At 39.6% G+C, this 27,572-nt stretch overlaps 3 protein-coding genes, 1 long non-coding RNA gene and 1 other non-coding gene across 8 annotated transcripts; 2 read left to right on the forward strand and 3 right to left on the reverse strand.

Annotated features, from left to right (window-relative positions):
- The first annotated feature begins 500 nt into the window (after positions 1-500).
- On the forward strand, positions 501-6,803 carry LOC116203739 (phospholipase D gamma 1-like). Of its 4 annotated transcripts, none has more exons than XM_031535632.1 (12): positions 501-688; positions 783-880; positions 1,052-2,720; positions 3,122-3,238; positions 3,373-3,567; positions 3,927-4,175; positions 4,481-4,549; positions 4,688-4,835; positions 4,984-5,132; positions 5,485-5,664; positions 5,789-5,986; positions 6,138-6,569. In XM_031535632.1, exons 3-12 carry the CDS (start codon positions 1,098-1,100, stop codon positions 6,429-6,431), a joined length of 3,222 nt encoding a protein of 1,073 aa, XP_031391492.1. In that variant the 5' UTR covers positions 501-688; positions 783-880; positions 1,052-1,097; the 3' UTR covers positions 6,432-6,569. The 4 variants fall into 4 exon arrangements, with proteins under 4 accessions (XP_031391492.1, XP_031391491.1, XP_031391494.1 ...); XM_031535631.1 differs by having other exon boundaries at positions 825-880; XM_031535634.1 differs by having other exon boundaries at positions 825-2,720; positions 6,138-6,803.
- An 8,188-nt stretch (positions 6,804-14,991) lies between these two features.
- Positions 14,992-18,043, reverse strand: LOC116202327. Its single transcript, XR_004156045.1, has 3 exons — positions 17,902-18,043; positions 16,547-16,649; positions 14,992-15,353 (listed from the first exon to the last, which is right to left on the reverse strand). It is a non-coding gene; the product is annotated as an uncharacterized LOC116202327 (long non-coding RNA).
- A 616-nt stretch (positions 18,044-18,659) lies between these two features.
- Positions 18,660-20,416, forward strand: LOC116202588 (ubiquitin-related modifier 1 homolog 2). The gene is made up of 4 exons (XM_031534185.1): positions 18,660-18,817; positions 19,661-19,736; positions 19,886-19,968; positions 20,146-20,416. The coding sequence occupies exons 1-4, from the start codon at positions 18,795-18,797 to the stop codon at positions 20,261-20,263; spliced, it is 300 nt and encodes a 99-aa protein (XP_031390045.1). The 5' UTR covers positions 18,660-18,794; the 3' UTR covers positions 20,264-20,416.
- A 484-nt stretch (positions 20,417-20,900) lies between these two features.
- Positions 20,901-20,981, reverse strand: TRNAL-AAG. Its single transcript has one exon. It is a non-coding gene; the product is annotated as a tRNA-Leu (tRNA).
- A 704-nt stretch (positions 20,982-21,685) lies between these two features.
- LOC116206110 (ATPase ARSA2) lies at positions 21,686-25,624 on the reverse strand. Its single transcript, XM_031538881.1, has 7 exons — positions 25,211-25,624; positions 24,160-24,284; positions 23,555-23,705; positions 22,887-22,997; positions 22,642-22,780; positions 22,441-22,556; positions 21,686-22,114 (listed from the first exon to the last, which is right to left on the reverse strand). Exons 1-7 carry the CDS (start codon positions 25,463-25,465, stop codon positions 21,938-21,940), a joined length of 1,074 nt encoding a protein of 357 aa, XP_031394741.1. The 5' UTR covers positions 25,466-25,624; the 3' UTR covers positions 21,686-21,937.
- Positions 25,625-27,572: the final 1,948 nt, after the last annotated feature.

The following is a 27,572-nucleotide window of genomic DNA, read 5'->3' on the forward strand; positions in this document are numbered from 1 at the left end:
GATTTTTCGATCCAACAATGGTCTCCTAAAAAATAATAGAGTAAAATGACTATGCTGCCACTCATGTTGGTTGGGAAATAGGAGCTTCTTCAAAGTCCACCGAAGTAGTTGTTGATGCATCCTATCCCGAGCGATTTCTTATTACGTTCCGTTTCCGAGTGAAATCCCGGAAACTGTATATTATTATGTTTGATATGGAGATTATGATTTATTCGAAGAACAAGATGCAACTAACAAATCATCAATTTATGCAATTTGGGCGAGCAACCATTGAGATGAGAAGTCCAGCAGTCAGCGCGGCAAAGTCAAACGGACAGGGAGGGAAGGAGCAAAATCGACCCTCGACGGACCAGCCAATGATATAAGACCACGTGTCAATGCCATCCCAGGTTGAAAAATTGGAATTTGCGAGTTTCAGGTTTGACGTTTCTGTCAACTCGGAAGAAACTTTGACCTGCCCTGCCCTGCCTGCAATTGCAAATTGCAATTGCAATTGCAATTGCATCATCATCCCTCCCTCCCTCCCTCCCTTTTCCCCTCCTCCCATCTCTCTGTGTCTCTCTTTGCGTGTGAATATTCTGCTGCTCATCTTCCTCCTCCTTTCTGTCTGGTTGAAGCTTCCAAGAAGCGTCTTTTGATCGATCGTGATTGCCGTCGTCATCACCGTTGAATTGAATAAGGATGAAAGGTAACCCCTTTCTTTCTCCTTTTTATCATTGTTTCCTCTTTTGCTTAAATTACAAGAATTGCAATCCGAATCGGAATTGTCGTTCCCCTAACAGCTTCTAGCTCTGCTTCCGCGTTGAATTTTGTCAAATACCCAGCTCCGGAATTCACCCGTTCCTTCCCTTCTTGCTGAATTCTTACCTGGGACCCTGAGGTAAGACAATTTCAGCAAAACAGAGCTCTCAGTTTCCGGGAACTGTCCATTTCTTCCATAATCATCCCATCAGAGTCTCTTGTCTTGGTTTCTTAGCATCTGGGTCGAGGTCGAAATCACAGCTCTATGATCATTTGACAGTTCTTGACTTGTAATTTTGCAATATCACAGGGTAGAGATAAGGGTTGGATAGGATAGGATAGTTCCTGCTGGTTTGATGGATAATTATGGTTCTTCGCAATACCCGTATCACAATCCCTACGGTTACCCGCCTCATCCCCCGAACCACCCGTACCCTCCTCCTAATCCTTACGCGTATGGTACTCCCGCTTACGGATACCCGCCTCACTATCCTCCCCCATCACACACTGCCTCCCATTCGGGCCCCATAGATTACCACCACTCTCCTCCGCCTCAGCCCCCTGCCACCTCGCACTCGGGGCCAATTGACTACCATCACCATTACCACCAGCCAAGTCCTTACCCTTACCCCTATCCAGCCTCACCCCATCAGCAATCCAACCTCCAACACCAGGGCAGCTTCCAGTACGGTTCGTCCCATCACCATCACGAGAGCCACACTGATGCCCCCTCCCAGACTGACAGTTCCCGGGTTGATGCCGCCCCGGCCAACGACAATGGATACGAATCGTCTGCTTCTCAACCGTCGATATATCCCCCCTTGGACGATATGATGAACAACATGCGTATCTCTGATCACCAGGTGGCTGCCCCAGCATCTCCTTCTGCCCCATCCATCACGCCCTTGCATAGCTCTCCTCCAAGCGCAAGGTTCAGTAACAGTCAAAGCTTGGGCCCGATCCCAGGCCATTTCTATGGGTACCCTAATGACTCATTCTCAGGCAATTGGGAGGAGAATTATAAGGTTCCAGAAGGCGCTCATGGTCAACCTGCCTATGCCCACTCGAGCTCCTTCGGTGGCAGTTCGAACCATAACAGCCAGAACACGCAAATCGTTCAGATTGGGCCTTCTAAAGGGTCCCTAAAGGTCCTGCTCTTGCATGGGAACTTGGACATTTGGGTATATGAGGCAAAGAATCTCCCCAACATGGACATGTTCCACAAGACACTAGGAGATATGTTTGGAAGATTGCCTAATACTAAGATCACGAGCGATCCCTATGTATCTGTATCGATCTCAAATGCTGTGATTGGTCAGACTTATGTGATCAGCAACAGCGAAAACCCTGTCTGGAGGCAACACTTTCACGTCCCGGTGGCTCATTATGCTGCAGAGGTTCTCTTTCTTATCAAGGACAGCGATGTGGTGGGTTCCCAGCTCATGGGGACCATTGCTATTCCAGTGGAGCAGCTCTACACCGGGGCAAAGATTGAGGGAACTTACCCAATACTGACTGGAAGTGGAAAGCCCTGCAAGCCAGGGGCTGTTTTGACACTATCAATCCAGTACATCCCTATCGAGAAGCTAAGCATTTACCATCACGGAGTTGGGGCGGGCCCTGACTATTACGGGGTACCTGGGACGTACTTTCCGCTAAGAAAAGGTGGGTCTGTGACCCTTTATCAGGACGCTCATGTCCCTGATGGATTCCTCCCGAACATAACCCTTGAAAATGGAATGTATTATGCCCATGGGAAGTGTTGGCATGAAATCTTTAATGCGATAAGACAGGCCCGGCGTTTGATTTATATCACTGGATGGTCTGTGTGGCACAAGGTGAGGCTCGTGAGGGATGGTAGCTTGGGGTCAGACTGTACACTCGGGGAGCTTCTAAGGTCGAAATCCCAGGAAGGAGTTCGCGTTCTTCTGCTTGTTTGGGATGACCCTACTTCGAGGAGCATCTTGGGTTACCAGACAGTGAGTAACCAACTACTTGATCATAATTCTTTATGTCCTACTTGGAATGTGGCATTGGGACTCTTGTGATTTGTTCAAGTTTATGTTGTTTATGCATGATGGGAAGTTTAAGTCATATATTAGTGTGCTTGTATTGCATGTTCCATTCTTGCTCGTGATATCTGTAATTGTATGAATAGAACTTCCTTTTTTTAAAAAAAAAAAAGGGTAAAAATGTTCGGAAAAGCACATTCTTGAATGTGTATGCTTTGTGGTCTCGGTGGGCTGATCATGAATATGCTTCAATTATCCAAATCTTAATATAATACCTGCTACAGAATTGACTGAAAATAGGTTGTAGAAGCTTGTGAGTACTTGTGATTTCATTTTTCTGATTAAAAAGTTTGGATTGCTTCATTCAGGATGGAATCATGCAGACCCATGATGAGGAAACTCGCCGCTTCTTTAAGCACTCTTCTGTACAGGTGCTTCTTTGCCCTCGAGTTGCAGGAAAGCGCCATAGTTGGATAAAGCAAAAGGTTCAATACAATTCTTTTACTTTGTCCTCCTTCTCCCCAATCTTTCCCTTGTGTAGCAACAAACTGAATTGGCGTTGATAACTGTCCAAATATGAGTTTTAGAGCTAATCTCGTAATTATTTAATGCGTATCAGGAAGTAGGAACAATCTACACGCACCACCAGAAAACTGTCATAGTTGATGCTGATGCTGGGAACGGTAAAAGGAAGATCATAGCTTTTGTTGGAGGACTTGATCTATGTGATGGGAGGTATGATACTCCTCAGCATGATCTGTTTCGGACACAACAGACAACTCATAAAGATGACTACCACAATCCGTGTTACTCGGTAATCTCTTACTCCTTCCATATATTTGCCTTTTTAATCTGTAAATAACATTCCAAATGAATTATCTTGGGATTGGTGTCCTTGTGTTTCATTTTACTTTTGCAAAACAGCATACTGTGATAGTTAAATGGTTGAGACTGTAGTATTGTTGTTTTTTAATCAAGTTTTGTTCATGAATTATTATGAACTTTGAACTGCCAATGTTTGGTAAGCCATTTATATTTTCACTTTAATGTTAATTTGCAAGGTCCAACATATGCATCTTCTGTTAAATAGGAAGTGAAACTGTGCAAAAATCAGATGTAACGAGTCAGAAAAATTGATGGCCACTTGGTTAATGAGTTACATACTGAAAATAGGGAAGCACTACTGGTTGTCCAAGGGAAGCATGGCATGACCTTCACAGCAAAATTGACGGTCCTGCAGCATATGATGTTCTGACAAACTTCGAGGAGAGATGGCACAGAGCTGCTACGCCCCGTGGTATTAAGAAACTGAAGATTTCATATGATGATGCTCTGCTCAGTATAGATAGAATCCATGACATTCTTGGAATATCTGATGCCCCTTACATCAGCGTAAATGATCCTGAATCTTGGCATGTTCAGGTACAGCCCTATCAGCTAGTGAAATGTTCTGCAGTTTAATTTGAACTTTACAGAAGATAAGGGTAATAGATGTAGCATTGAACTTCAAAAGGCCTTCTTTTTTATGAAAGCATCTCAATATTTTTATGGTTTCTTAAAAAAAGATAATCAAAAAAAATATATTTTTAACAAATCTAACACAGTAAGAAAACAAAAAAGGTGCAGTTATTTTATGATTACCAGACAGAGCTGAAAGTCTCTCAAAATTCAAATTAATTGAGAAGTTTTTCGATTTAGATGTTTTACATGAGAGATGTTGTGTACAGATCTTCCGTTCGATTGATTCAAGCTCTGTGAAGGGCTTCCCGAAGGAGCCAGTAGATGGAACTAAAATGGTGAGAGCAATTTAGAATGCATCATTTTCTATTTTTCGAGGTCGCATGTGATACTTGAGATAATTTTTCTGGAGAAGTTCTAATTTATCTATCTCTATCTTTTTCTTTTTTTCTTGTTCTTACTTTTTGGTCAAGCAGAATCTGGTTTGTGGAAAGAATGTGCTGATTGACATGAGCATACATACAGCATATGTAAAAGCAATCCGCTCTGCCCAGCATTTTATTTATATTGAGAATCAGTACTTCATTGGATCCTCCTACAACTGGAGTCACTACAAAGACTTGGGTAAGACGAATTTTTGGCTAACAAGTTTCACAACCTTTTCCTTGATAAATAGTTGATTCCACATCTCAATTCTTATCTCAGCTCTTCAGGGACTTTAATATAATTTAGACTCAGACACAGATTTTTGAGATGTGATTTTTCTCTGTAGGTGCCAACAATCTTATTCCAATGGAAATCGCTCTTAAGATTGCCGATAAAATCAGAGCGCACGAGAGATTCGCTGCCTACATTGTTATTCCTATGTGGCCGGAAGGTGTACCAACAGCAAATTCCACGCAGAGGATTTTGTTTTGGCAGGTAATCTCCACTATCATATTCTGTGCAACCATGGTTTTCAAAATTGGACCGGTAACCAAACCTGGGAACTATGGTTTGATAGTCAGACGGAGCAGGATTGCAATATGTCAAACTGGACTTGTGAATACATCGTAAAAACCATTTAAAAGGATTAAAATGCGATGAATTTACAATAAAGGGGTACTCGTCAGAAGTAAGAACCATATGTTCCAGTGGCTCATATTCAAACCCTTAGAAGCAGAGTGCTATGCAGCTTGTCCCTCATTTTTGGACTATGAGAAGAATACCTTTCATCAGTCTCTTTTCTTTCTTATTTATCGTTTGTTTAATCTGAAGTTACGTGTACGCGCAGCACAAAACGATGCAAATGATGTATGAGACGATTTATAAGGCCTTGGTGGAAGTCGGGCTAGAGGATGCGTTCGTCCCACAAGATTTCTTGAACTTCTTCTGTCTCGGGAATCGTGAGGCTGTAGATATGCACGATACTTTGGCAGCGAGCCCTACTGGCGCTCCGGCTAATTCTCCTCAAGTACAACCTCTCAATGCTTAAACTGCTTAAAAAAATTTTAACGTTAGTTCATTATTTTAGCCTTGTTTTGAAGACTAAATGGTCTAATAAGTCTGAAACTGATTATTTTTTGCTAAAACTTCAGGCTCTCAGTCGAAAAAATCGTCGTTTTATGATTTACGTCCACTCAAAAGGCATGATACTGGATGACGAGTACTTGATAATGGGATCAGCCAACATCAATCAGCGTTCTATGGAGGGGACAAGGGACACCGAGATCGCTATGGGCGCCTACCAACCTCAACATACATGGGCTAGAAAATCGTCAAATCCACATGGACAGGTGACAGTTTTTTTCTTTAAAGAAGAAGGGGAAAAGAAAAAAACAGTTTGAATGCCTGACCCTTTGCGCAAAATGAACTCATGTTTCCAGTAGAATTGTCTTATCCATGCCTAATTCGTTTTTCTTCTCTCTTTTTGTACGCGCGATGTAGATCTATGGGTACAGGATGTCACTGTGGGCAGAGCACATCGGGACAATTGAGGACTGCTTCACAGCACCCGAGAGCCTCGAGTGTGTAAGAAGGGTCCGATCAATTGGTGAGATGAACTGGAAACAATATGCAGCGGATGAAGTAACGGAGATGAGAGGGCACCTTCTGAAGTACCCGGTTGAAGTAGATCGGAAAGGCAAGGTTAAGCCCCTTCCCGGGAGCGAAACCTTCCCTGATGTCGGAGGAAATATCACTGGGTCATTCCTTGCCATTCAAGAAAACTTGACCATCTGATGCGATACCAGTATCTATAGAATGACTTCTCTTTATACTGTGAAGGAAGAAACCGTGGTCTCAGTTCCCCTTGTATGTTGTAATGGCCGCAGCGCAGTGATGTTTATAGTTGATTTTTTTTTAATTGGATTGATTTTTATTGGGAGTACATCATCTTTTGTAACAATTTTGCTGTTTTTCTTTATGATGCGTTTCGAGAGAAACCACCGAGGATGTAATGTATTTTGTTATACGTTGGATCAGTACCGGGATAATGTTGTACTGTACATTGAAAGGATAATAGTTCATGCTTTTGGCCCTACTTCTGCTGGGAGGCTCCTAAAGGTCGAGCTTGCCACGGACAAAGGTCGGAATTGCTGCTTATTAGTCGTATAACACCGAACCCATTTCAAGTTCAACCGCTGCACAATCCTTTTATCACAAAGTTTACCACATCTCCATTTCCGAATGTACCGGCAGGCGAAGGCAAACTTTCCGATCAGACTAATGGTTTCCTGATCATTGCAGGGGGCACCCCTACAAGAGCTATTCCCTTCTTCTTCCCATTGCCTGCATTAGTAACGATCGCTCCGAGCAAGTGCTCTACCAAAAGTTTCGAACGTTTGGCGTGCTATCAGATAACCAGCAAACCGACATGCACGGCCTTTGATCCACAATATGAGGAAGTAGGCCTACTTACTCTCTGCAATAAACACAACCTATTGTATATGTTTACGAGCAATTTTATGTCCTCCTAATAGCTATGCCGAAAATTCTTGACTTAATGCGTTAACATCATGCTCTGCTGGACTTCTGCAAACATTCCTATTTTACCCTTCTTTTTTACTTACCTAAAAAAAAATCTGAACTTTTCACATGGGGGTTTCATTGTTTTGGCCCCACCGATCGAAAAAGTTGACACTATACTAATATTGATATCAAATTGATAGTTTTAAACTCTATTTTTCCAGCTTTCCTACTTTCGTTTGCACTCTTTCTCTACCATGGATAAAATTTTAGATGATTCTACTTCACATTGATGTCGTGAAAAAAAAATCAATAAAATTTACTTTGTGAAAAATAATTAAGCAATTATTCGAGTAATTAGCATCATTTTTCATGTTCATGTAATCTAATTTGTACTTGTCACGTTACATGACGAGGTAATATTATCCGAGAATTCCTCTTTGGTCCTTTGTTTTTAATGTGACCTTATTTTGGATAAAAAGATAATTCTATATTTATTAAATCGAAATGTTAGAGTACTTTCCTTGGGGTTTTCTCCCAAATAAAATCCTAGAACCAATAAAAATGTTAATTGAGTGATAAGCAGTTTCAACCCCTATTAGGAAAAGAGCACAAGTTTGAGTTCCGAAAAGCGCACTTGTTAAGAGAGAATAACTTTTAATACTTGATCTCCCAAACTACAATAGCAATGTCGGCTACATTTTTAAAAAAACATATATTAATTCATAAAACTTCATCATTTTCTTTTGGCAATCAAAGAAAAAAATAATTAATTTAATTTATATTCAGTAAAATATAAGTTGTTATTCTTACAAAAAATAAGCTGTTTGAAGCGAACATCAATATCATTCTCAACTTTTCCTTGCCATCAAGCATGCCCCCAATGTTATATAATTTTGTTTATCAATTTAGTTCTGGCGTCCACGCACCGTTAACTAAACACTAACATCGTTAATTAGAACACTAAAATAAAATTTTTAAAAAAATGGCCAAAACGAGATGGGGGCGATTCGTTGTCAACCACCTCCTCCACCGAAGAGATCACCGGAGGCGTCTGGGTCTCCGACGACCTCTCCAATTTTTTTTTTTAAAATAGTGTTATAGTTGACTGCGTTAGTGTTAACAACTTGTGGACGGCGAGACTAAATAGATAAATGGAAGGAATAATGTCGGGGTGCGCTTGATGTCAATAAAAAGTTGAAGACGAAATTGAAGTTCGCTTTAAACGTTAAGGATCAAATTGATAATTTACTCTAACTAATATAATGATACGATGTGCTTTAAACACATAATAATAATATCATAATGAGGATGATATATATGATGAAAATATTAATTCAGAATGTGTATCTTCAATCTCAGTTAATTATTTAAACACGATAATTAGATTCAAAATCATCAGCGTTCTGCCAAAAAAAATCGTCATATAATATCGTATGGTATAAGTACACTGTACATGTACAACTAAATTAATTTCTAACTAGTCATATGACCCGCATGTAATATGGGTATTTGCAGATTGAATTTGTGAATTTGTATCTATATCCGATACAAAGTTATGCATGAGATTCTTTCGAGTTATGAAAGCGTCCCGTTATAACTATTCTCCTTAAGCAATTGCGATGTAATAAATGGAATTGCGATGTTTTTAATTGGCTCTTTGTAACATGTGTTTTCATATAATTCATACTTTAATGAAAATAGACCTTCCTAATCCTTTTTATTGCTTTTTTTACTTTTTTTTCAGCGATAAGCATGAATAAGATAATCGGTGCTTAAAATGATTATGATGTATTTAACGAAGAGATATGAAGATGCTTTGGATCTTGAGTTGAGCACGGATGGACCTAGGATTTGGTCGAGGGGGTGAGTCCTTAGTAGGTAAAAGGGAAAGTACCTTTACTGAGAATGAAATATAAGTAATTTAACTAAAAAATTACAATTTTTCTTACAATGTTAAAATTTTAGGGGGTAACTGCCACTCTAACCCTTCCTCGATCCATTGCCGAGATTTTGTCGAAAATAAATATGCGAAATGCTCTCCTTTCATAAATGGAGGTCTCTCGTAGTAAATTGTCTTCGTGGAGGTTATGATATATTGTTCAAGCGTCTTTGTACACAACAGCCTCCCCAACCATTGGTCGAATAAAATGAGAATCGAAGATTGATTTATTTCGCCATTGCCAACATAACCGGCATCCAACACCAAAGACAGTTAATTCGAACGGAAAATTTAAACGGAGGATAGGAATTTTCTCTCACTGTAAAAATCGGTAGATTATCAATGTCATTCGTAAATTTTTACCGAGATAACAGTCTGTTCCTGAAGAATTTTTTTCACCAATTTAATCTAAACACCCACGTTTCCTTTATCAATTTGGTCCGATCATCGACGCTTCAACGGAAAGCTAACGTGAATGCCTACAGGCAACGAACCAAGCTAAAAGTATCATTTTTCAAATCGCATGGGAACAAAAACACATAGTTTTTTACAAGGTTAATAACATTAAAAAAAAAAAAAGTACGGCCTTTTGTGAAATTATTATTTCTAGTACGACCTTTCAGAAAATAATATGGAAAGACACAACCTTTCGTTTTAGTTTTAAATTTAGCACGACGTTAAATTTTTCGTATATTTTAACAGTATCGGCTTCATTGGACTTAACGGTGCCATGTGGTGCAACATGATTGGATGAGTGAACCACACATATTTTTATTTAATAAAAAATTATTCTATTTTTTTTTTTAAAAAAGAGGGTTGGTTGAGGAAAAAGGGAGAGGGGGCCAGCGGTGGTGACCGCAATCCTCCCCGATCGGGGTCTGTGACGATGAGAGAGGCCGCCGACGACCTCGATTATGGGGGCGGTGACTGCAACCGAGGCCCTCACCGAAGGAGGCCCAAAATTAGGGCTCCTTCGACTCCGGTGACCTCTGTCATCGTAGCCAACATAAATTGGGGGTGGTGGTTATAATCGGGCCCGGCTGCTGACCCCCTCGCTTCCCTTTTTCTTTTATTTTTAGAATAATCTTTTATTAAATAAATAATGTGGGATCCACTTATTCAATTATGTTGCGCCACATGGCATCCTTAAATTCAAGTAAGTTGTTATTGTTAAAATAGACATAAAATTTAACATCATACTAGATTTGAAACTAAAAATGTCATGTATTTTTGTACTATTTGTGACATGTCGCACTAAAAATAAAAGTTTGAGAAAACATTATGCTTTTTAAGTCATTAACCCTTTTTTTATAATTTTTGAAAAAATAAAATGAGATATCTTTTGCTAGGGGAATAAGAGTTGACGACAGCTACAATTTCCTCTTAAATGACATTTATATCTCGTTTGGTTTTGCTCATAATTCAACAACACAATCATTACAACCCAATTAAAATCAAAACTCAACTCTACTTAATTCTAAAACCAAACACATTTAGAACGCGAAGGCCTGAAACTATTAGCTTTCCCCCTTCTCCATTCGGCAACAAGACGTATGCCACTAACCTTGTGAGGGTTATGGCGCTTGGCCGTCGCTGTCACCGTCCTCGTCCTGCACCTTGCTGGCATTGTCGCCAGTGAAACTCCTTTCGGCACCTTCCAGTTCTGAGCAGGTGAGTAGGAACTACAACTATTTCTCTCGTCTTTCCCGTTGACAGTGACTCCGCCTCTCCTTCGCCGGTAGAGTTCCTATCGCCTACTGACTATGATCACCATTTCACTCCTCGTAACTCAATCTTCTGCTAAAAGTTAAAAGTGTATATTGCATGTTCGTTCTCACATGGTTCCCCTGTCCAGGGAGTTTGCAATGAAAGATCTCAGTCCATTACATTTCTTTCTTGGGTCTAGGCAACTCGAACCTCTACATCCCTCTTTCTATCATAACAGAAGTACATTAATGATGTGCTCACAGGATTCGGTCTCAATAATTCCTCTCCCGTCAAAACTCCACTACCTACTTGTGTCAATCTGTCCTTAAATCATATCCTACTGAGTACAGGAGCTTAGTCGGGGCACTACAACATATCACCATTACTTGACCAGATATTTGCTATGCAGTTAACCTGATTAGCCAATTTATGTAGGCTCTGCGCACCACACATCTGCATGCAACCAAACGCATCCTTTGATACCTATGCGGCACATCTTCTCATGTGGTGGAGCTTCGACAGTCATGAGACCTTCAGATCACGGCCTATGCTGACGCAGACTTGGTTGTCCTAATAGTCGTCGCTCCACTATTGGCTATGCTATTTTTGTAGGGCCCAATCTTATATCTTGGCGCTCGAAGAAACAACCTGCAATGTCCAAGAGTTCAACTGAGGCAAAGTATCGAGCCATTGCGCATATTGTTGTCGAGACTTGGATGTGACAGTTAATTTCTAATATTGGCCTTCACTCTCTTAGCCCTATCATAGCCTGTTATGACAACATCAGTGATACCTACCTGGTAGTTAATCATGTGCAACACGATCGCGGCAAACATATTGCTGTTGCGTATCACTTTGTCAGGGAGAGGATAGCTCGAGGGGATCTCCTAGTTCGTTATGTTCCTACGTTTTCTCAGTTGGCAGACATTCTGACGAAGGTGTATTAGTGTATATACGGTTAGAATACTAATTCGGCAACAAATATGTAATTTCCTTTTATACTTGTATCATGAGAATTATATAACGAAGGCACCCACATATTGTGGGTAAGTTATTTTCCCCAAAACCATTCACACCCAGTTTCTCTCGCCAGTGTAGCTGCCGGTCGCCTTATTTCCGGAGAAAGGAGGACTGCCGGACCGTGCAAGAACAGGTTTACTGGGCCCATTTCCGCACCATCCATTTCCTTCAGTTCTTCCATTGCGATTTAGAGAAGCAGCTTGTAAGCGATCTCTCACCTCCCATCTCTCTTGTGAAACACGAAAACAAAGTGGAAAAATCAGTTCCCGTCTCTGAGGTGGTTTAGGATTTTTATTGCACTGCCACTTGGTTGAAGAAGGGTTTTAGCTTCGTTGGTGGTCGGCTGATCAGTTTCCAACGTTAAAAATCTGAACTTTGCGATAGGCCGTCCCGAAGAAGTTTGCTGAGAATATGAAGAACAAGCTGGGAGGAAATGTGCTCTTGCATGGTCCCGGGGGTTCGATATGGGAGGTGGGTCTAGCGGCCGAAGAAGACGGGCTTCTCTTCTAGATGGGGAGGAAGAGTTCGTAAAAGATCACCATTTGGCGGAGAATGATGTCTTGGTGTTCAAGTACAACGGGAATTCGAGGTGTTGATGTTCGATTAACCAAGCTTGTGCGAGAGAGAGGCGTCCTATTTCTGCAAGAGGTCGTCGGGACAGAAGGAGAGGGACGGTGAGGTTGGGTTCAAGAGGAAGGCAAGGGAAGGTTCCGAGGTTGTTCTTGAATCTCCCTTGCCTCAGGATGTTGTTGCTGTGCGTGCTCCAGTAAAGAAGCCCCAGGAGCTGAAGGAGACTGTGCCGAGGACAACGGTAAATAAACGCAGGATCGTGTCTCGGAAGAGGTCTTCGCCTAGGATGAACAGGAAGGCGAGCGAAGGTTCCGAGGTTATTATTGAGTCTCCTTTGCTTCAGGGTGCTGCTGCACGGACTTCTACAGAGGAGCCTCATAATCCAGAGGAGACTGTGCCGACGTCAATAGTAAGGAGGCGCAGGATCCTGACTCGGAATAGGACTTTGCCTGGGAACATTGGAAGCGAAAGAAGCCCAATTGTGATGAATCAGGAGAAGAAGCGCAGTTCAGTGAAAAGCCCCCCTGCATCTTCGACTTCACGGAAGAAAGGCAAAGGTACAAATCCCTGTTTAGACACTCAAATTCCCTTGGAAATGCCATGTTCCCTTTTCACTATCTATGGATTTGGGCTGCTTCTCTGTTACTTCATCGTAAAGTTTAGGGGTACTTATCGATAAGCCATCAACGTATTAGTTCTAGATGGGGAGTTGTCGTGTTTCAGTCCTGGAGTTTGAAAAGTAAACTGATTTCCTTATTGTGCTTTGTACGGTAATAATATCTGCTTCTAAAGGCTCAAAGTTTAGTCATGTCAGCGTATCAAGCAAAAAGGCCGCCATGAAAAGTCCAGGGCGATTAAAGAAACGGAAAGCCCTGTTTGACATTTCTGTTGTACGTTTTTTATTTGATGAATGTGCAATATGTCGATTACAATGCTGAAGCTGTTTTCTGTTTTCACTGATCTCTATTCCATCGCTAAGGATTCTCTTGGTTTGTGCTTTCAGGTGGTAGACCACTTGAAGCATCTGGATGTTCAGGTGATCGAAATCCACAGTTCCCTGTGACCATACACCCTTCTCATCTGCGTTGTGGTTACATGGTAACTCCTAATTTTCTGTTTGTTTAGCGAGTAACAGAAAGTGAACAGAGAAAACAAGCTTCCATATGTTCTTCCTTTAAAGCTGCCAAGTTTGATGATGGTGTGTTTATATGTGTGGCAGAGCATTCCCATGCATTTCGCCAAGTTTGATGATGGTGTGTTTATATGTGTGACGGTCCTTTTGGTTTTAGAATCAAGTTTCAAAATTTTAACTTTAAAGTTTAACTTAACACGTTACAAAACAAAAAATGTCAAACAGGTGGACCCCATATATTATTCAACATAAAATCTCATTACAAGCTCTTCAGTTTAGTAAACTATCTGTGATTGACCACACATGAAGCCAAGCACGCACGGCACAAAACAACATACAAATTACCCAGCCATTTCATCAATAAGCTTCGTAGACATTTCATCGAACAGCTGATGGCTGTGAACAAGGGTACGTGAACATTGCAAACAACGGAGGTAAACAACAACAGAACTACCATGAACAGATCGGTATATCCGGAACCAAAGCAACTGGAAGGAAGAAGTTCACCAACAGCAACAAAAATCGACCAAACAACCACTATACAGCCAGCAATCAAACAGAAATCGAGTAAAACAAGGACGTTCTTCAACAAACAGTAAGGGCAAGCAGTGCCTTAAATCCTAACCGCCTATAATGATGCAATTTGACGGAATAACATGAAATTGGTCCAAGAAATTACATTTCACTTCGTTATGGAAATGGCAAATCGTAAACTGAGCTCTTAAGAAGAGTACCCACTAGTAGGAGACCAGCTTGGAGATGTCTCTTAAGAAGAGTACCCACTGGTAGGAGACCAGCTTGGAGATGTATGTTCGGCCACTGCTAGAACTGACAACTGAAGTCGTGACTTTCATTTTCGTTTGACTGTAGGAAACTGAATCCGGCTCCCACCCTCCCATTCTTTTTCTTCAATTGCGACAGAGCTTCCCTTAAGCTGAAGCCGACCCCCCCTTCTTCCTTCTCTGCTCGACATCGTTGAACCTTTTCTTCACGAATCTGTCGATCGTTCCCCACATTCCCAGTCGTCTGCTCTGCGTGAAGCCCCCTTACAGCATTTGGTTGTTAGTTTCACCAGTGGTCGAATAGACATCTTCAAGCCGGGCCCCTACCAATGGGTACTCTTCTTAAGAGGCTCAGTTTACGATTTGCCACTTCCATATCGAAGTGAAAGGTAATTTCTTGGACCAATTTCATGTTATTCCGTCAAATTGCATCGTTATGGGTGGTTGGGGTTTAAGGCACTGCTTGCCCTTACTGTTTGTTGAAGAATGTCCCTGTTTTGCTCGATTTCTGTTTGATTGTTGACTGTATAGCAGTTGTTTGGTCGATTTTTGTCGTTGTTGGTGAATTTCTCCTTCTAGCGGCTTTGGTTCCGATTATACCGATCTGTTCATGGTAGTTTTGTTGTTGTTTACCTCCGTTGTTTGCAATGTTCACGTACCCCGGCTCACAGCCAGCAGCTGTTCGATGAAATGTCTATGAAAATTATTGATGAAATTGTCACGACCCGAAATTTCGACAGAACTTCCCCTAAATTTGGTCGATATCCATTATCACACAAACTATTCACATCTAAACCTACGTTCCATAAAGCCTAAATATATATATCCAATCCAGCAAGCTCTAATATGTATATGCATCTCAAAGAGAGTATTTTCTCTTCAACCATATCACTAAACCAACTACACAAAAATTTCAGGTCGTAACATATACAAATACGTTCTATGCAAAAATAATACTTATCATATAACTAAGGTCCCTACCTAGTTCTCCAAGCTGATCCCCGATATCAAAAAGTAGTCCTTCCACACAGTTAGAAGTTTATCTGGAAAAATATATGCATGGTGTGAGCTGCATCTCAGTGAGTACTATATTCCAAAGCAAAATGAATTATTTATTAAATAAATATTTAACTGCTAACAACCGAATATTCAAATAAACAGTACAATCACATATAATCCAACTATTCGCTCCCTCGCACAGATATACGGTATATTTTATACATATTATAAAAAAAAATTATTCAATAGGGTAACTAAATTTAAATCCTGCTAACAAATACACACAACTCTTCCAACCATTTCGCTAATATCCAATAGCCCATAAATATCAAATATCCATTTATTAGCATTCCACTTCACAACACATCCACCTGACATATCAAACTCTAGCAACCACACGGCTTTCACAGAACATCCGTAAACAGTCTCAACAATCATCACATCTCCAACAATCTCAACAATCATCACATCTCCAACAATTATACCAGACAAACAGTAAACAACACAACCAATCAATATAGCCATAGGGTTGCATTTCCTTCAACAGAGTTATGACAGTACCGTGACCCCGCACTCATATCTACAAATTCCTCATTTCATTTCTCATAAGCAGGGGCTGCCCATTATCCTCCAGCAGTAGGAGTCTAGGCGTCCATTTTATATCCCGCCGGATCGGCAGTCTAGGCGTCCCATTTTGTATCCCGCCGGATCAGCGGTCTAGACGTCCCTTTTTGTATCCCGCCGGATCAGCGGTCTAGGCGTTCCTTTTTATATCCCGCCGGATCAGCGGTCTAGACGTCCCTTTTTGTATCCCGCCGGATCAGCAGTCTAGGCGTCCTATTTATATACCGCCGGATCAGCGGTCCCATGTCTATAATCAAACAACAATCTCAAGCATAAACAATTACAACCATGCCATCGCACCTCATATATCATCATACACAATAGCAATCTCAATCACATTACAATGGTACCACATTATCATCACATATCTCATACACAATCAACATATACAATCACACTACATATCTCAAGTCAAAGTGAAACATAAAGGGCAATATCTCTCAAGTCCTTTCACACAACATAGCAAGACTGATTCCTTAATCTAACTATCACAACATTCTTCTTGAATAATTTATATAACTATTATACATCATTTTACAAAGGAATATAGTACTCACTTAACATATATATATATATATATATATATCATTTCACAATGAAATAAGGTACTCACCGAACACCCAACGTATGGTCCACTGAATTGAGCCTTCAAAATGCTTGCTTTAAGGCTCGCCAACTTTTGCCCTTGAGAATCTCGAGAATTAACCAACTTCAATCTTTTATCATAAGTAATGAATAAGTTATTCAAATAAAAGATAACTTGGGCAGCAACTAGCTTTCCTTTAACAAATAACCAGTCCTATTCCATAATCTATTATATTCAAATTTACAAATTTACCAAGCTGAAATGGTAACCAAGACATAGGAATCCAACAAAACCAACAATATTATTTGAAAAGAGAACAGGTGGAAATATAGCTTGAAGGTACTGACTCTAAATTAAGTTATACCATCAAGGAAATGAACCCATATATATCTGAAAGAAAAGCAAAAATGAAAACAATCAAAGAATGAAAGATAATCAGTGGCTAGCTTCTGGTCTTTCTCAAATCATCAATTATATAGCTTTCTACCCAAAATTTGTCTAAGCAAATGAACGTGAATAATTTGCAAATCAGTTGATATATCGACAATAACTCCATACGAGCATTTCCCCTGCTTCCTAGCTTTCCACTCAAAAGAAAATATTGATTCAACTATTACTTCTAACTCCAGCTAATTAACCAATTCATTTTCCAATTTAGTACTTTAGGCAATTCATTATCGATTAATTTACAACAAGATATATCGAATCAAACACAAGAAGCTCAACACAAGAATAAATTAGAATCATCAGAGTACATTCTCAAGAAAATTTATTCTTACACCCAGTAGCAAGGTTCAAGACCCAATTGGATATTTTGGCCATAAACTAACACCAATAATACTACTCAAACTCCTCCATTGACCCTTACAAAGCATAATAATCTCATTTATTCTAATTCCTTCAGCTCAAGACAAATTAATCATAGCTAAATCCATAGACATATCTATCTTTTACCCAACCAATTACGTCAATTGGAATCATCATACATAAGATGAAAACATGAACTCAATCCTACATTGAACCCTATCACGCTTTCATTTAAACAATCTCATAAAATCAAAATATGAACCCAATCAGTCAAGTCTATACACTCAATAGCAATTAGATAAGCCGAACATTTCAATTCTTATTTAATTGTATAACCCATTAACTTTATTAATCTTTTTGCTCCCTCAACATCCATAACCTAATCGGTTAAAAAACAAGACCAATCGACTCTAGAGATGCTTAATAGTAAAGCATAAATCACGAAACATCAATTTATAGCAAAATCCATATCAATAGTTAGAACCCGAAACCGAACTGAAACGAAGAAGAAAATGGCTCAATTCGCACCTAAACTCAATGAATAAGAGTGTCCAGGGTTAGGAGAATCAACTTACTAATCAAGAACCCCAAGTTTAGTCATTTTCCCTTTCAAAATTGGTTCGACTCGGTCGTCTTCCTCGAGTTTGCTCAGATCCCTCTCTCTCCCTCTCTGCCTCTCCTCACTCTCTGTTTCTTCTTTTTCTCCCCCCCCCCCCCCCCCCCCCCCCCCCCCCAAACAGAACAGAGGAGAAAAGAAAGAAAAATAAATAAATGAATGAAAGAATGATAAGGCGGTGGAAGGTGAGGGGAATAGCTTGGGGCCACGTGGAGCCCATGGCTCCATTCCCTTTTCTTTTTTTTTTTTCTCCAGCAACTTCTACATAGAAGCATATGTATATATATATATATGTGTGTGTGCGCAAATATCGGGTCTCACAAAATGGCTAGGTAATTTGTATGTTATTTTGTGCAGTGCATGCCTTGCTTCATATGTGGTTAGTCGCAGATAGTTTGCTGAACTGAAGAGCTTATAATGGGATTGTATGTTAAATAATATATGGGGTTCACCTGTTTGACTTTGAATAAGTGTTTTTTATTTTGTAGTGTGTTGAATTAAAATTAAAGTTAAAATTTTAAAATTTTATCTTAAAATTAAACGGACCGTTAACTTTGAAACCAAACAAGATGTAAGTAAGTCACTGGATGGAAATAGAATAGGGGTCACTTTCATTGGTAATGTACATTTGGGGCGATTATGTAAAATCTGTAAAATTTTGGGAATCTTTGGAATTGACACAAAAAAATTCTTCCTCCTCTTTTCTTTCGTTTTCTTCCGCAGAACAGAAGAAGGGCTTGGCTACACTCTTTCCTAACGTTGTCCCAGCAAACCTTTGTCTGTATCTGTCTAGGGTTTATAGGGCTATCGTGTCCTGTCGTCTCGCACAGTTCTTCTCCGAAGCAATCAAGCATGCAACTGACTGTTGAGTTCGGGTGAGATTTGTTTGATCAATTCCCTTTTTTGTAATCCTTATGTTAAACCCTTTGCCGGCTCAATGATCCATCGCTATCTCTACGTTTTTTGAGCTGCCTTCATCTATGCATGGCAATTTCATGTGCATAATGTAAATCATTTCGGCTTCTCCAGCTGTTATTGATGGAGATTTTGAGTGATTATTAACAAGAACTGTGGTAGAGGAAGGGTTGACTTTAGGTGGGTCGATTTATCTGGTCTCAGCGTGGGGTTAACAGGGGAGGGAACAAGGTTTCTTTTTTTCTTCCCAAGTTTTCATTGAATTCTTGGTGTTCCCTCCTCATCTTCCGTTCCTCGAATGTTGTAAACTCGGCGTACTTGCCCTGATCCAATGATCCATTTATGGACGGGTTTTGTGCTCTGTAGAATTCTTATTGGTGACTCATTCCGGAAGAAAGTTGTAAGTTTGTCTTGAAAATTTTGTTCTTTCAGTTTCTGATCTGATGCTTAGGCATCTGAGTTTTTGTCCTGCTATGGTTCGTTAAGTTTCTCAATATTCTTTGGACATCCCTCATGGTATGCTTCTCTGCGCAGCACAAATCAATAACCTGCATGTCATCTGTCTCTTCTGCATGTCATCTGTCTCCTCTGCATGTCATCCTATTTCCTTAGATGTAAAATACTTTACTAGAGTTTTTAGCATGGCCCAATGCGAAGAATTTTATGTTAAGAATTTTTTCTGTGAACCCGTAATCTGAGTTCTTGTTGAAATAGGACCTATGTCTCGGTCTGCTTGTTTTTGTGTCCCTTTCGTTTTGATGAAGCTCTTAAAGGTGTTGCTTGTAACATTTGTTGTAATGCAGCGGTGGATTGGAGCTCCTTTGCGACTCAGTTAAGGTTCATACTGTGAATGTTGAAGTACCAAATGGAGCCCAAAAGGTGAGCTTCGATGGGAATTTATATGATCAAATATAAGCGGCAATACAATATGTTTCGGCATGCATTGTCAGCTGTATTATCTGTCTGTGTTCTCTCTTCTCCGTCCTACAACTTTTGTAGTAGGCTAATGATTCTTCTTCTTCTTTCAGTTAACCATGAGAGATTTTCTCACATGGGTCCATAAGAACTTGATCAAGGAGAGACCCGAAATGTTCATCAAGGGTGATACAGTGTAAGTTGTGTACTTGCTCTGGAGTTATCTGTGCAGTACTCCTATTCATCATCCTAAGTGAAGTTACTTCCATAATGCCTGAAGTCTGTTACATGAAGTTTCTGCAAATCTGTCTTAGTATCAGTAGAATTCCAAGGGCTCGTCGTCAAATATTCATTCTAGTATCCGCATGTGCAGGAGACCTGGTGTCCTGGTCCTTGTGAATGATTGTGATTGGGAGCTCAGCGGACAACTGGAAACCACACTTGAAGAAAAGGATGTCGTAGTTTTTATCTCGACTTTACACGGTGGATAGTGTTTTTACTATATGATTCAGTTACTGAATATAGAGGTGCTGTTACTAGTGCGAAACTTCTAAGGGCCGAGAATTGTATGATCTGTCTGTGAACCTTACTGCAAGAAATACAAATCGGAAAAAAGCCCGTATGAAATTGCTTGTGGCATTCAATTGTTGTGCTAGTTCTTTGCTCGAAAATAGGTCCAGCTTTGATACTATCCAATTCTACATGAACGCTTTATTTATGCTTCAGTAGCAATAGAGGCAAGAAGCTCAGTCCTACCTTTTTCTGAGTGAAGAATTAGCTCAGTGTTAAGCTTAATCTGCGCAAGGGATTTAGGCTAGTCTTGTGATCTCCCCGGTAAAAGCTGCTGAACGGATGTGAATGTTTGAGAGACGAATATAATTCCTTGCGTATTCCCATGTTAGACTCGCTGGTGCGATCGTGCAGTCGATTATATCTGAGTCTAGAGCTTATTTAGACCTTGCCAAAGAAGAATGGATGAAGACGAACCACGATTATCGATGGCTAGTCGCAAAAGAAAAGTTCGAAAAATAGAGAACTTAGGGAAAATCACATCTCATGAGAAGTGGATTATTAGCCTTTGAAGAATAATTTTACAAAAGAAAAAGGAAGCTTGAAGATAGAGTAAATTGTTGAGAGTGGGATTTGAACCCACGCCCTTTCGGACCAGAACCTTAATCTGGCGCCTTAGACCAACTCGGCCATCTCAACGTTTTGATGAGAGGTAGTTTCGAGGTTTTCTTTTTTTTGTCCAAGAAAACTTGTTATTAAGCCAATGCGAAGCCTGTACGACTAAATGGAGCCCTGCAGAGCATAATCATCCGAGTCCACCGCAATTAACTAATACATTGCATAAAATGTTAGTCCTATACCAGCCCCGGGAAAAGCATATATGAGCCCCGTTTGAATTTGAATTCCTTATATAATCTGATTTGTCTGTCACGTTAATTATGTAGTCGTAAATCAGTTGATGTCCATAAATACTGATAATGATGATTGGATGCAAATATTAGTTTTGAGTCACGATGAATAGTCAACTTGATCACTCAAATTTTCCCATGCAAATCAGAATGCAACCTATTATAAGAACCTGGCTAACGCTACTATCTTTTGCTTATAAGAGACCTTTTCCCTAACACTACTCTGCTAAACTAAACCGCAGCTGAACTGATCAGATTTCATCCATAAAACCCACAGGACTATGATTAACACTCTTCTTACTGATAGTGAAAGTTCGAATCTTTCAGACATCTACATGTGTTTCACCTGTGATTTTACCCAAAACCAGCATTTGCGAGATTGCCATAGGAAAGGCAGAAGAAAGAAGTAAAAACGGTGCGAAAACTGAACAATGTAAACATAAAACTTCGACCAAATAGATTGCTTTTTTAATTTGTTTTATTTCTATCTTGGGATAGAGATGGACAAAACTGCTCTCAAATAAAAACTAGGAGAAATTATTGTATACAATAGTCATGATACAAATATCCAACAATTGAGTTCCGAAAGGAAGAACTAGAAAGGATGCAACAAACACATTAGACAACGAAAGTAAAGCTACCAATCGGAATTACAAAAAAGGAAATTGATTCGGGATTTTATGTTAAGTGCCCCGCATTGATTTTCAGAGAGGAGGGACGTTTAAAAAGAAGTGGTTGACAGAAGCTTTACGCCTTTTGCTTCCCTCTCCGAAGTCTTTCTAACTCCTCTTCAGCATCTCTCAGCTGCCGCCTCAGAGTGGAAACTCTCCGTTCGAGATCTTCGACTGTGCCTCTGCTGTTGGAAGGTTGATAAGGCGTGAGAAAGTGCCTCGAAAATGCTTTTAGAGCTTCAACTCCAGTAACCTGTTAGAACACACACACAGCTGCGTTACAGGTCTACCAAGTACAACAGAAGAAAGTCCTCAAAACAATCATCAGTTTTATGACACAAATGCTCCAGCCCCACATAGTTAAAATAGTTAATATGCACTCCTAGAATTTTCTTAGACGCGCCAAAATAAGAGGGTAATATTTATCGGTGAAGACGCTAGCTATGAATTCAGCTTAGGAAGTGCCATGGTTTTGCAGCAAGAGATATTTAAACCATTAGATATTAAGTTGCGCAAATATAAACCTACTTGAGCTCAGTAACAAGGTCTGATCAGCAAATTTGCGTCATTATCAATTACCTCTTCTGGTAGCAAAGGGAGCTTTGTGATGTGGAAGTCATCATACAACATATAGAACTGATCGAGGTATTTTTGCTGCATCTTCATTCTTGCTCTGAGTAACTTCGACTCGGAATCTGTAATCCCAAAATAACACATCAACTCCCAACTTCTGCCATTGGGAAAGTGAACTCATAGCACTACAGCATAAGGGCACCTTACCGTCTTCATCGAAAATTACTTGATTAATGATAATATTGTGGGTATCTATCTCAAACTTGGTGAGTTCTTGTACCAGCCTCTCCGTTTCATAAAGCGAGAGGAACTCAGGGATGCAAACACAAACAAATGTAGTCAAGTCCTGCCAGGATGCGAAAAAATATCAAGATACTTAAGAAGGCTTCTTTTCGTAAGACAGGAGCAAATTGAGAAGTTGAAATAAGATCTAGAACGTAGTGGATGCTCACCGGGTCTTTAAATTGCTTATTTACTTGTTCAATCACATCTTTCATGCCCTCAAGCCTTCCCAAGAGAGCATCCTCGCCAAATTCATCATCAAGACCAAATAGACGTGTCATCTGTCATCACAATACCAAGATAATTCTCAATTCCTCCACAGTAACAAACCTCAGCAGGCTCCATATCAAACAGGTAGCGAGCGAAAAACACAGAAAAGGAGGAATAACTAAATTCACAGTCTTGGCATTGCACAGAGAGGGCTAACAAGAGCTCTATCACGATCTGCAAAACCAACTAGGTACTCAAAGCAAAACAAGAATTGATTGTGAGACTTGTGGATGCGAACATTGCAGGTATTCGCAAGCAGATGGCAGAAAAGATTCAGCCCAAAAACTAGTGCAAGCAATGAGCTCAATAAGCATTTGTTATAACAGAAGAGCTTATGATAAACCATAAGCACGTACATGTCTTCTAAATGAATCCAAGAGGACCAGCAAATTATATGTTTTGTATTCCCCAAGTACGGGTTAAACCCCAAATATGGACGAATATGTTTCCCAAACATCATTTCGCCATATCTTTGAGGGCCTACAACTATACAACAGAATAACTTCTCCAAGAGATGAAGACGGCAAAACAGGGAAATGCACCAAACAAGCTGATACACAATACACACCTGATTCAGCAGACCACCAAATCTATTCTTCAGAGTCATCATTTTAGCTAACCCCTTCTCCAAGGTTGACGGAAACTGCAATAACCGAAGTGTATGGCCCGTTGGAGCAGTATCAAATACTATAACAGAATAATCCATCGTTTGCACCAATCTGCACGAATACTAATTGTTAGTTTATAAAGTTGAGGCCACTAGATGGTAACATGAAGAAAGTTAAGATTTGAGCAACAAGTAGATTAAGAGAACTAAAAGATAATCTGCAACAGCTGTAGCTGGCCATTAAGGTAGACAAAAGGAAAACCAAGATCCTAATTAATCACAGTTCCAAAAAAGGAAGAGAACAAATCATTAGATTACAATGAGTGTCACAGTAAACATAGCATAGTCATTCACCCATTCACCCTAGCAATAGATCTTAGTGCAGCCTCCCTGGCTATAATAATTAGAGAATATTCACCTTCAAGAACTCATAACTACCTGTTTAAGAGTGCATGATTGTCTTCATACTATGTGCAACTGAAGTTATAAGTTTATTCTATGCAGTAGCCACTAGTACTTCAGATCATCTACAATTTTTTTTATTGACAAAGGGTGCATAGTCTTACTTCAGCATCTCAGCAAAGCTCATCGCCTCATCAATCCCAGGTATGGCATTTGCTAGCTCAGAGACTAAGCTATCCATACCTTCAGGACCACCAACATCTTCATGCTCGACATTGGGATCCACCTCCTGCCAAATCCCATAACAGAAAAATAAGCTTTCCACCAAGAAAAATATAATCTCAAAGGAGGGCAGCAACACTAACTCCAGAAGTTCATAAAAAGCAATCAAATTAGCAATTGGAAACCCGTGCTTACTCATGAAATAACAGCTTACTATTTTGAAATGTCGGGATGTAAAATGAAAGTCAACAAGAGAAGCAATTGCATCCTATGATGAACAAATATATATATATATATATATATATATATATTTCTGCCAACAAACTCCAAACATCTCAAGGAAATTGTTCACAATTTTCTCCCGAGTCAGCATCCCAAAAACCTGTATCAACCCAACCTTCCTCCGACCCGGATTAATATATATACACACACACATACATACTGCACAAAAGAGAGGGAACCCCGGAAGGACTTCCCTTAATCCTCTACGAATTATTATCGATAATAATCAGAGCTATGAGCAGACAAACAACCTAGAAAACGCTAGGGTGGAAAATCCTTCTTAAGTCCACTCCCGCATCGACGTCTGCCATTAATTCTAAATCCTCAATCCTCATTACATGTCACTCTTCCATGTAAACAGCAACAACGAAAGTTTTCAATTGCCATAGTCCAATTGCATAGAGTGATCAAAGAACATAAACACAAACCAATCGAGCAAGCCACCTAAAACTCAACAAGGCTCATGACGAAGTCGCATAGGCTATGCCAAACTTCAGAGGCGAACTTGGTAATAAACCAGATCAAGAAAGGAAGCAATTCAAAGCTCAAAGCTTGACAGCAAAGATCAGTAGAGGGACGGGCGGGGCACAAGTGGATGAAGAGAACAATTGAGATCAGTGAAGAATTGACAATTGGATTTACCATCCCATTCCGAAATTCCAGGAGCTGGGGCGTGGAAGTAGAATGCATAAGATTTGAGGGGTCACGTACCATTGCGTAGAGATTGGTGAATCCATTGACGAGGGTAGGGGTTTTGGTGAAGCGCTGGTGGAAGGCATCGCTGAGGTTGTGGGCGGGGTCGGTGGAGATGATGAGGACAGAGGGACGAAACCTAGCGAGAAGGATCGCCAGGATCGAGCTGCAGGTGGTCTTGCCGACGCCGCCCTTTCCCCCGACGAACACCCACTGGAGGGAGTCCTGGTCCACGACGTTCTGCAACGTCGCTTCCGGTAAATCCGCTGCCATTGCTCCCGGGCAGTTTATTGATGGAGCTCTCTCTCTCTCTCTCTCGCTCGCTCTTTTGTGTGCTTGCAAAGGCAATCGGCGTGTAGGGAGAGAGAGAGAGTAGGGAGGAAGAACCGAAACAGAAAGCAACGCCAACGGTGAAGGCTTTGGTCGCGGAAGCGAACATCTGTTTCATTTTTATTTTCTTTTTTTGCCCTTTTTGTTACTTTCTTTGGCAATAATAAAATCAAAACAAAAATACAAATTACACTCGATCGTTAATAAGCATATAAAAATTATATATTTTTTATGTCTAAATATATATATATATATATATATATATATATGAAAATAGAGACATAGTGGGCCGGCCTGATGACTCCAAAAAATTATTTGAAATTCTAATTTCACAAATAAATGTAATTCATAAAATTTAATGGCCTGTTTGGTTGTAAGTTAAAATTATTTTGATTTTAATTTTAACTTTAACTCAACACACTACACAACAAAAATACACATTTTCCAAGTCAAAAATTTTAACTTTAACTTTAACTCAACGCACGTTTCCCAAGTCAAATTTATAATCTCAACTCATTTGTCCTTTTTCACAATCAAAATCAAAGTTACTTTAACTCTGAAACCAAACGTACCATAATATTTTATGAGATGTTTTCGAACTTTTGAATTTACGGAATCCGTATGAATAGGATCAGATCTTATTCTATGGTATTTACATGAGATTCTTCTTTCTTGAATAGGATCAAACCTTATTCCATGATATTCTTCTTTCTTGAGCAAGCCCCCAAGATGGCTTAATTGATCTATGATTTATGTTTCCACGCGGTCAGAGCCATGATCTCCTCCCACTGTTTGGGGCATTTAGTACATGTCGCAATTCTTGGATCTAGGTGAGACCCCTAAATATATTACCGCATCCCGAAAGGTTAAGACCCCTTTTTATAAGCTAGTGGAATCTTTATGGCCTAAACCTCAATTCAACTAGTCATTTATTTGGCACCTCCAAGGATCAGGAACTGCTATTCTAACCCTTCTCGGGTTTTATTCAAAAACCCAATTGTGAAATCCATTCTCTCCGCTTTCCCACCTCGGAACACATCCTTATTATAGAGAAAAAAAGCTCTTTCACATCTTCTTAACTTGAAAGGGATGGGGAGAGAAAATGTACCATCTTTTTTTTAGGGTACTCCCGAGATCAGACAGATCCAGTGGAGACGGGGCGAGACTTGTAGTTCAGAGGATTAGAGCATGTGACTACGAACTACGGTGTCAGGGGTTCGAAGCCCACACGATGAAGATTTTTTGTTGCCGTTGGAAAAAGTAGAAGTCCCACTACTATTAACATAGGAACTGGTAGTGGAATGAAAGGTATAATCCATGAATATTGACATGTATATTCCATAATAAAAAAACAAATTTAAATTTTACAAATAAATATAATTGATAGGATATGGTAATAATAACATTTAAAAACATGTTTGGCTAAATATAATCTAATAAGACTGATATCTATGAGTCATTTTTATTTGAAATTTATTTAAATATCTTAAATGTGCAAGAACCTTTTGTGTAGAATATTCTCAAACTTTTAAGTTTTTTAAATTAAGTAAATCTAAAATGTTTTTATTTTTAAATTTTTTTATATTATTTAATAATTACAAACTTTTAAAATTTTAATAAATGTTTCCTAAGAAATTTTGGTTGTGTGGAAAGTATTTTAATAATATTATATATATATATATGAAATTTGGAAGATTGTTTTGAAATTTCAATTTTCATTTAATTTGAATTTTGAATAATATTATGGTAGGTATGATATCTACAAAATAATTTCTAGGATTTGTTTTTTTTTGGGTAAAATTTCTAGGATTTGTTAACTAGGTTAAAATTCATTTCTGCGAAACCATTTTTTTAAGGATTAATAACAAAAAAAGTACAAACTTTTCACGTTTTAACAATTCTAACACGAACTTTTTTCCTTAAATGCTCAAACTTTCGATTTGAGAACAATTCTAGCACGGCATCAAATTTTTCGTTAATTTGGACGGAATCGAGACCACAGTGGGTGCCGACGACCCCAATTGGAAGGAGAGCGCCCGCGACCCCAGTC

The sequence above is a fragment of the Punica granatum genome, chromosome 4 (assembly GCF_007655135.1).
Source record: "Punica granatum isolate Tunisia-2019 chromosome 4, ASM765513v2, whole genome shotgun sequence".
Classification (NCBI taxonomy): domain Eukaryota; kingdom Viridiplantae; phylum Streptophyta; class Magnoliopsida; order Myrtales; family Lythraceae; genus Punica; species Punica granatum.